Genomic DNA, 8704 nt, shown 5'->3' with positions numbered 1-8704 from the left:
ATAGAGACCAAACCATGTGAGGAGAGGAGAGAGAAAAACCATCTTTCTCTGGCGATTTTGAGTTTTTTTTGTTTTTTCTTTCACATTTTTTGATTTTTTTGTTCAACTTTGTTTGATTCAAAATGAATTTAACTTCGGTTACTAATCCAAATCATGTCAAACCTATTTTTTTTGCTGATACGGTGAAGGGAAGGAAACCCTAAACCCTACCACCATTGATTTATCAACGTTACCAAACCCTACTCTCAAAGAGGGAGAGCCGGCTCTGGAAATACCTACGGATCTGTTTCAAGAGGGATGCAAGCACTTTCAACACAGTCTCATTGCGAGACTTGATTTCACAGGCCTGAAGTTCAATGAGGTTAAACAAACCCTAACTGAGCAATGGAAGTTTTCTTCCATTCAATGCAGTTTTATTCCGATGAGTAAAGGTTGTTTCATTGTTAGGTTAAAAACTGAAGCAGACAAGGAGATGATCCGTGGATCAAAATGGATGGTAAACCAACAGCAGTTACAGATGATTGACTGGTATTCGGGTTTCAATCCAGAGAAACAGCGAACGTCCCATGCTGCTACATGGGTAAGATTTACGGTTCTTCACATGGAGCTGTGGACTGAGAGATCTCTGTTGACAATAGGGAAAGATCTCGGAACACCTATTGTAGTAGATCAAAGAACTCTTGATATTGAGTATGGCCATTTTGCTTTTGTGCTTGTCGATATAGATTTCTCCAAACATATTCCAGAACGTATTCATCTTTCAGCTGGAGGGAGGAAGTTCTGGCAGTGCATTGATATACAACACTATCCAAAATTTTGTTCCATATGTAACATTATTGGGCATGAGGATGATGAGTGCAAAAGGAAGCTTGTGAAGTCGCATCCTTCTATGGAATCTGAGAAACAGCTGGTACGTACATAGAAACCTACAAAACAAGTTTGGAAAGAGGTGAAACATAGAAATTCAGGTAAACAAAATATTGAATCAAATTATAATGATGCTGAAACAACTATTGTTGTGCTGAATGATGAGGAGAGTGCTTCATTGGAGACAACCAAACAACTGGAAGATGCCTTAGCAAAAGATGAAGATGATTTACGCAAGGCATCTGAGGATTGGAAAGCTAAGCAGGCTGCGTTAGAGTATTCTTCTTCTAAGAAATCCACTAAACCGGATAAGCAAACAACTTCTGCTAAGCAACCAACTAATTCTGGAGTAGTTTTATCTCCTAACAAATTTAGTGTGCTCGAGAATGAGGAAGGTTTAAATGAGAATGTTGATGATGTTGAAAGTGATTCAAGTTTAGATGAAGATTTTTCAGTTGCACAGGCAGCCTTGGGGGTCAAAGGTAAGAAGTGGGATGAGCTGCCATCGGACATGGAGAAAGGGATAGCAAAAGGGCGATCAGAAGGAAGTTCTCGTAAGCCTGGGAGTTCTAATGTCGCGCATAATGCTTTACTGCAACAACATAACAATAGGGAGAATACAAGACAGGACACTGCACGTAAAGATCACAATGGAAATATTGGGCTTTTACATAAGACCAATAACAATCAAAGCACGGACAGTGGTGATAGACATGTGGAAAGTGCTACTATTCGCTTAACCACGGAGGAGGATGAAGTTTTTTGTTCAATAACAAAATTCGATATTCAACAAAAGTTTTTGAAGGATTTATCTTTCCGAAGGAGTATTTCAAGAAAATACAAGCTCAATCCAAAAGAATGAAGACTTCAAATGCCAAAAATAAGAACAAAGAAAGAGGTGGAGGAACTTGATGATAATCCTAGTTTCCTTATTTTTGTTAGTTATTTTTTTAGGAGCTTATTTTGTTAGCTATTTTGATGTTATTTTTACTCCCATTTGGTTTATGAGGGAGGGGAGGCCTTGAGCCTCCCTTTTTGTGATTCTTGTAATTACGTTTTTTTGCTTAATAAACCATTTTGACCTAGCAAAAAAAAATCAGGAAGACAAAGACAAGCTTCTTAATGTGGAAGCATGGTTTTTTGATCAGCAAAAGTTGTATCTAATGGAATGGTTTCCAGGATTTGATGTAGACAAACATAAAACTTCCCATTCTAATGTATGGGTTAAGTTTCCTGGCTTGCCTGTGGAATTCTGGATTGAGAAAACACTGCTAGTTATAGGTAAAACCCTTGGAACACCTATAGTGGTAGATAAACGTACTCTTGATCATGAGTATGGATATTTCGCTTCAGTTCTAATTGATATAAACTTCTTTGAACTCAACATAGATGCAGTTCATGTAACAGTGGGGGGTTCAGACTTCTAGCAGAATTTTGAGATACACAAAAAACCTAAGTTTTGTTCTAAGTGTAAGTTCATTGGTCATTCTGATTCAGAATGCCGTAAGAAGAACAAGGTTAAAAACTTACAAATTCTGAATGCTACTCAAGGGCAGAATTTGTTGGTGAATGGAACTAAAACTGGTAACAGTAAGGGTTCTAATGGAGACAAGGAATGACAGGAAGTTGGGCGTAAAGTAAAAGGTAAGATTGCTCCTGTCAGTCCTTTTGTTACTGAAGTTGCTAATAGTTTGAATACTATGAAGAAAACTGAAGATGTGCATGGACAGCATGGTAGTGTGGTGGATAACTCGTCCCATCCAGAGTTGATGTTCAACAAAGGATAGGCACTGAAGAACTATCTAATGTTGTGCATGAACAGCATGGGGATGCAACCATTATGTTTCATACTTCTCTAGCAGATGATTCTGTCGGCTTAAGCGCTGCTGAGATACATGTTTTGGAGCTTAAGAAAAAAATGGAGGAAGAAGCAGCAAAACTGCAGAAGCGCGTGAAGAATTGGAGAGGATTAATCTGTGTCGTGCATCCAAAACAACAAAATCTGGAGTGTTATCTCCGAATAGGTTTGATGTTTTACATGAAGAGGTTCTTTTACAGGAGTCCAAGGAAGAGGTTAACTTGGATTCCAAGGGAGAAGGATTAATCTCGGACTTGGATTCCAGTCGGGTAAAGAAAGTGTGGACTTGGGCTTGGGTTTTGCACAATCCATGAAAATTCAGTTAACAAAAGAGGAAAATGAAGTTCTTTATACTATTAATAAATTTGATGTTCAACAACAATTTTTACATGACTTAGCTTTTAGAAAGGATTACATCAAGGAAATTCAAGATCAATCCAAAAGAATGAAGACTACAAAGAAGAAAAATAAAGGAAATGGAAGATCTTAAGATTGAAGGCGTAGTATTTTATGCTTACAGTCTCTTTTTTCTTCTCTTTTATTTGGATATTTTCTAGTTATTTTTTGCTAGCTTTTTGAGGCTTTGCTTTGGTTATTTCTTTTACCCCTTTGTTTTATGGGGGTGGGGAGGCCTTGTGCCTCCTGCTTGTAATTCTTGTAAATACGTTTTTTTGCTTAATAAACTTTTGGACTTAGCAAAAAAAAAATCTTCTAGCTTGTAGATACCAGTGCTACGGAGTATATTTAAATTTAAGATTTTCAAAGCTTTTTGGAGTCTTCCTGAGCTTTTTAGAGTTTCTCAGAGCTCTTTCAGGGATCTTTAGGGTTTTTAGAAAACATTCAAGGATAATCTTCATTATTATAGGGAATTTTGTTAGTATCATTCTTTATAAAGAATTATGTTACTTTCAGTTGGTTTTAATGAATCCCCTGGCTAGTAGATACTAGTGCTACGAAATATAATTAACTTAAAGCTTTTTCAGTGCTTTTTAGAGTTTTTCAGAGCTCTTTAGATATTTTACGGCACTTTAGAGTTTTTCAGGTTTTTTAGATTCTTCAAGGCTTTTTAGAGAACATTCAAAGTTGATCTTCACTATTGTGGGGATTTGTCATTATCATTCTTTAACGAATCTTCTAGCTTGTAGATCCCAATACTACGGAGTATAATTAAATTTAATTTTTTCAAAGCTTTTTGGAGTCTTCCTGAGCTTTTTAGAGTTTCTCAGAGCTCTTTCAGGGCTCTTTAGGGTTTTTAGAAAACATTCAAAGGTAATCTTTATTATTGTAGAGAATTTTGTTAGTATCATGGGTCTGATATCCTTAGGCGTCTATAGGCCTTAAAAATGAACCAAGGGTCTAACCAGACTATGAGTTGTAACAGTGAGCCCAGAACCTATCCATGTACCATTTGTGGTGATCAAAGTCATATTGGACCTCACTGTCCTCTGTTTTACCCTAATGAAACTACTCGTGACCAGGTTAGTGTCCTACATGGTGGTATGAACTCTAAATATGAGAGTCGACCCAAGTTCGATCCCTATTCTAATACCTATAACCCTGGTTGGAGACATAATCCTAATTTTTCGTGGTCCAAAGGTGCCCATCAGGGTAGCCCATCTAGCAACCCACCACAAGGTTTTCCTAGAAACTAACCTCAACCGAGCCCAGTCGACCAAAAGGTGTCGTCTCTAGAGGAAACTCTAAAACTCTTTATTGAAGGTAGTGTCCGAAATAATGCCGAGACTAAACAAAATTTTGACACTTTAGGTCATAGGTTCGATGAAATTCAACGTAACCAACAAAACAGTGACCGAGCTATTGTCAACATAGAGACTCAAATAAGTCAACTGTCAAACAGGTTAAGTGATAGGGAGAATGGGATATTTCCTAGCCAACCGACTCCGAATCCCAAAGAAGTTAACCAGGTTAATGGGTCAGGTAGTTCTAACCACAACGAACATGTCAAAGCAGTTGTCACCCTTAGGAGTGGTAAAACATTAGAGAACTCGGTAGAACCACCTAAGGACAAGAGTCCAGCTGAATAAGAGACTGAAGTTGATCAACTTCGTTTAAAGACCCTAATGAGCCCGAGAGTGCTAAGAGTCCAAGTGAAGAAAATATCCCTGAGAGAGTATACGTACCACCTGCACTATTTCCTCAGAGACTCGCCAAGAAAAAGCCTAGTACAAGTGTTGAAATCCTAGACATCTTTAAGCAAGTTAAGATCAAAAACTTGCCCTTGTTAGATGCAATAAAACATGTACCGACTATGGCCAAGTTCCTAAAAGAGATGTGTATTGTCAAGAGAGACGCGAGTGTCCATAAAAAAGTATTTTTGACCCAACAAGTTAGTTCCATAATCTCACAAAAGTACCCAGTCAAATTTAAAGATCCTGGTTATCCTATTGTCACATGTGTCATAGGTAAACAAACGATAGACAATGCTCTATTAGATTTCAGGGCTAGTGTGAATCTGTTACCGTTCTCGGTATATGAACAACTTGGACTATGTGAGATGAAACCAACTAGGATAACACTACAGTTAGCCGATAGGTCAGTCAAAATCCCACGTGGAATTATTGAAGACGTTTTGGTTCAGGTAGAAAACTTTATCTATCCAGTTGACTTTGTGATTTTAGACACTCAACCTGTCTCTAGTCAAGATATTAATATCCAAATCATCCTAGGTCGTCTGTTTCTATCCACTGCAAATGCAGTCATACATTGTCAAACTGGCCTAGTAGAATTTTCCTTTGGGAATCAGAAAATCTCGGTGAACGTTTTGAAGGCGTTACAAGCCCCACCGGACCCTGAACGCTATGAGTTTATATGCATGATTGATTCTCTAGTTGAGAATACCTTTACCACCAATAGTGTTAGCGATCCTTTAGAGGCGTGCTTGGTCCACTTTGGAGCCTACTATGATGAGGGTAGTCATTTTGAAGAAGTTAATGCGTTGTTAGATTCTACGCCAGTAATGAATTATGGTAAATGGCAGCGTAAGCCAGAACCTATTCCGACGACCATAGATAAACCCCTCCCATCATCAGTTAAGGCCCCCACCCTTGAATTAAAGCCGCTACCAGATACACTGAAATATGTATTTCTTGGTAGTGAAAAAACTCTTCCTGCCATAATTGCCTCTGACTTAGAGCCCGATCAGGAAAGTACACTAGTTAGTGTTCTTCGTGAGCACAATACTGCAATAGGGTGGACTATAGCATATTTGAAAGGAACTAGTCTTGTCGATTGTATGCACCACATCTACCTAGAAGAAGGTGCCAAAACCTCAAGAGAAATGCAGAGACGTTTGAATCCTAATATGAAGGAAGTTGTTCGCACTGAAGTGCTCAAGTTGTTAGATGTGGGTATCATATACCCCATCTCTGATAGTAAATGGGTCAGTCCTGTCCAGGTTGTCCCAAAGAAGTCTGGGATTACGGTAGTTGCGAATGAGAACAATGAATTGATACCTACCCGTGTTACCACCGGGTGGAGAGTATGTATAGACTACCGTAAGCTGAACTCAGCCTCTAGGAAAGACCTCTTTCCTTTACCATTCATCGACCAGATGTTAGAAAGATTAGCTGGCCACAACCATTATTGTTTCTTAGATGGATACTCTGGTTATAACCAAATCCCTATAGCACCACAGGACCAAGAGAAAACAACCTTCACATGTCCATTTGGTACTTTTCTTACAGGCGTATGCCTTTTGGGTTGTGCAATACACCTGCAACATTCCAACGTTGCATGCTAAGTGTCTTCTCGGACATGGTTGAGCGATTTCTCGAGGTCTTCATGGATGATTTTTTGGTTTTGGATCCTCTTTCGATGAATGTTTGCACCACCTTACACTAGTTCTAGAACGTTGTAAAGAAAAGAACTTAGTCCTTAATTGGGAAAAATGTCATTTTATGATTAAATATGGAATATTGTTAGGACATGTGGTGTCCTCTAAGGGAATAGAAGTTGATAAATCCAAGGTTGACCTAATTTCAAAATTAAGACCACCTAAGAATGTAACAGATGTTAGATCTTTCCTTGGCCATGCTGGATTTTATCGTCGTTTCATCAAAGACTTTAGCAAGATTTCCTTACCTCTATCGAACCTGCTTGCTAAAGATACTGCTTTTGTATTTAATGAAGCCTATGTTCAAGCTTTTGAGAAGCTTAAATTATTATTGACTTCTGCGCCTATCATCCAACCACCCAATTGGAACCTCCCATTTGAACTCATGTGTGATGCGTCCGATTATGCGGTTGGTGCTGTCCTTGGCCAACGACGTGATAAAGCACCTAGTGTGATTTATTATGCTAGCAGGACCCTAAACGATGCCCAGTTAAACTATACTACTACTGTTAGCCATGGTTTTTGATTTGGAGAAATTTAGATCATATCTCCTAGGGTCTAAGGTCATAGTCTATTCTGATCATGCCGCACTCAAATATCTCTTTTCAAAGAAGGACTCAAAACCTCGGCTGATTATATAGGTTTTGTTATTCCAAGAATTTACTCTAGATATTCGTGATAAGAAAGGGTCTGAAAATGTAGTGGATGACCATTTATCCCGTATTCTTGATGAGACTAGAGATGATGAGATACCAATCCATGATATATTCCCTGATGAACAATTATTTTCCATCTCTGAGTTACCCTGGTTTGCTGACATTGTTAATTATTTGGTAACTGGTCAAATGCCCGACCATTGGTCTAAACAGGATAGAGTTAAGTTCTTGTCTGAGGTTAAATATTTTTTCTAGCATGATCCATACTTATTCAAATACTGCCCTGATCAGATCATCCGTCGTTGTATACCTAACAACGAAATCTCCAATGTCTTGACTTTTTTTCATTCTGGAGCTTGTGGGGGTCACTTAAGTTCTAAGAAAACAGCTGCGAAGGTTTTGCAATCCGGTCTTTATTGGCCAACTCTGTTTAAGGACTCCCACCTATTTTGTCAAAGCTGTGAAAGATGTCAGAAATTAGGGAAGTTGACCCGACGTAATATGATGCCACTTAGTCCTATACTAATAATAGAAATATTTGATGTGTGGGGTATAGATTTTATGGGTCCTTTTGTCAGTTCCTATGGAAACTTTTACATCTTATTAGATATTGACTATGTGTCTAAGTGGGTTGAAGCAATAGCTACCAAGACAAACGATCGCCACGTTGTGATCAAGTTTGTTAGAGAAAATATTTCTCTCGATTCGGTATGCCTAGAGAAATCATTAGTGATGGAGGATCCCATTCTTGTAACCGGTCTTTCGAGACGCTCATGAAGAAATACTCCATTACCCATAAGGTTTCTACACCTTACCACCCACAAACTTGTGGCCAAGTAGAAGTGTCTAATAGGCAGATCAAACAAATTTTAGAGAAGACCGTAAACCCTACCCGAAAGGATTGGTCTTTGCGCTCAATAGAAGATTTGTGGGCTTACCGAACCGCTTTTAAGACTCCACTTGGGATGTCTCCGTATAGACTTGTCTTCGGTAAAGCCTGCCACTTTCCTGTAGAATTAGAACACCGAGCTTATTGGGCCATTAAACGGCTAAATTTTGACCTACCTACTACTGGTGATAACCGTAGACTTCAGCTCAATGAGTTAGAAGAAATTCGTAATGATTCTTACCAAAATGCGAAAATTTACAAGGAGAAAACCAAAGTTTTTCACGACAATCGATTCTTCGAAAGTCGTTTACACCAGGCCAGAAAGTTCTCTTGTATAATTCTCGTCTTCACCTTTTTCCTGGTAAGCTTAGATCTCGCTGGACTGGCCCATTCTATGTCAAGACCGTGTATCCACACGGTGCTATTGAGGTTAGGAACCATGATACTTGAGAGACTTTTAAAGTCAACGTTCAGCGGTTGAAACCATTTATCGAATTGACCAACCCTAAAGTGGAAAATACAAATTTACAGGATCCCGTTTATCACGACTAATTTTTTGCAGGTACTTTTTTTTTTGATAA

The 8704-nt window shown here is 38.6% G+C and overlaps 1 protein-coding gene across 1 annotated transcript; it reads left to right on the top strand.

Annotated features, from left to right (window-relative positions):
* Positions 1-4068: 4068 nt before the first annotated feature.
* On the top strand, positions 4069-7104 carry LOC113295555. The gene is made up of 4 exons (XM_026543886.1): positions 4069-4360; positions 4445-4714; positions 4801-6414; positions 6875-7104. The coding sequence occupies exons 1-4, from the start codon at positions 4069-4071 to the stop codon at positions 7102-7104; spliced, it is 2406 nt and encodes an 801-aa protein (XP_026399671.1).
* The last annotated feature ends 1600 nt before the right edge of the window (positions 7105-8704 follow it).

Source organism: Papaver somniferum, chromosome 7 (assembly GCF_003573695.1).
Source record: "Papaver somniferum cultivar HN1 chromosome 7, ASM357369v1, whole genome shotgun sequence".
Classification (NCBI taxonomy): Eukaryota; Viridiplantae; Streptophyta; class Magnoliopsida; order Ranunculales; family Papaveraceae; genus Papaver; species Papaver somniferum.
The sequence above is the reverse complement of the archived record's forward strand: the minus strand, read 5'-3'. Positions and strand labels throughout refer to the sequence as shown.

What these genes read in the sequence shown, in the direction of transcription:
- LOC113295555 (XM_026543886.1), top strand. Translation starts at nt 4,069, where the DNA reads ATGAACCAAGGGTCTAACCAGACTATGAGTTGTAACAGTGAGCCCAGA. An exon ending in ATCTAGCAACCCACCACAAG is followed by an intron (nt 4,361 to 4,444) that starts GTTTTCCTAGAA and finishes TCTTTATTGAAG; the next exon opens with GTAGTGTCCGAAATAATGCC. An exon ending in AACCTTCACATGTCCATTTG is followed by an intron (nt 6,415 to 6,874) that starts GTACTTTTCTTA and finishes TATTTAATGAAG; the next exon opens with CCTATGTTCAAGCTTTTGAG.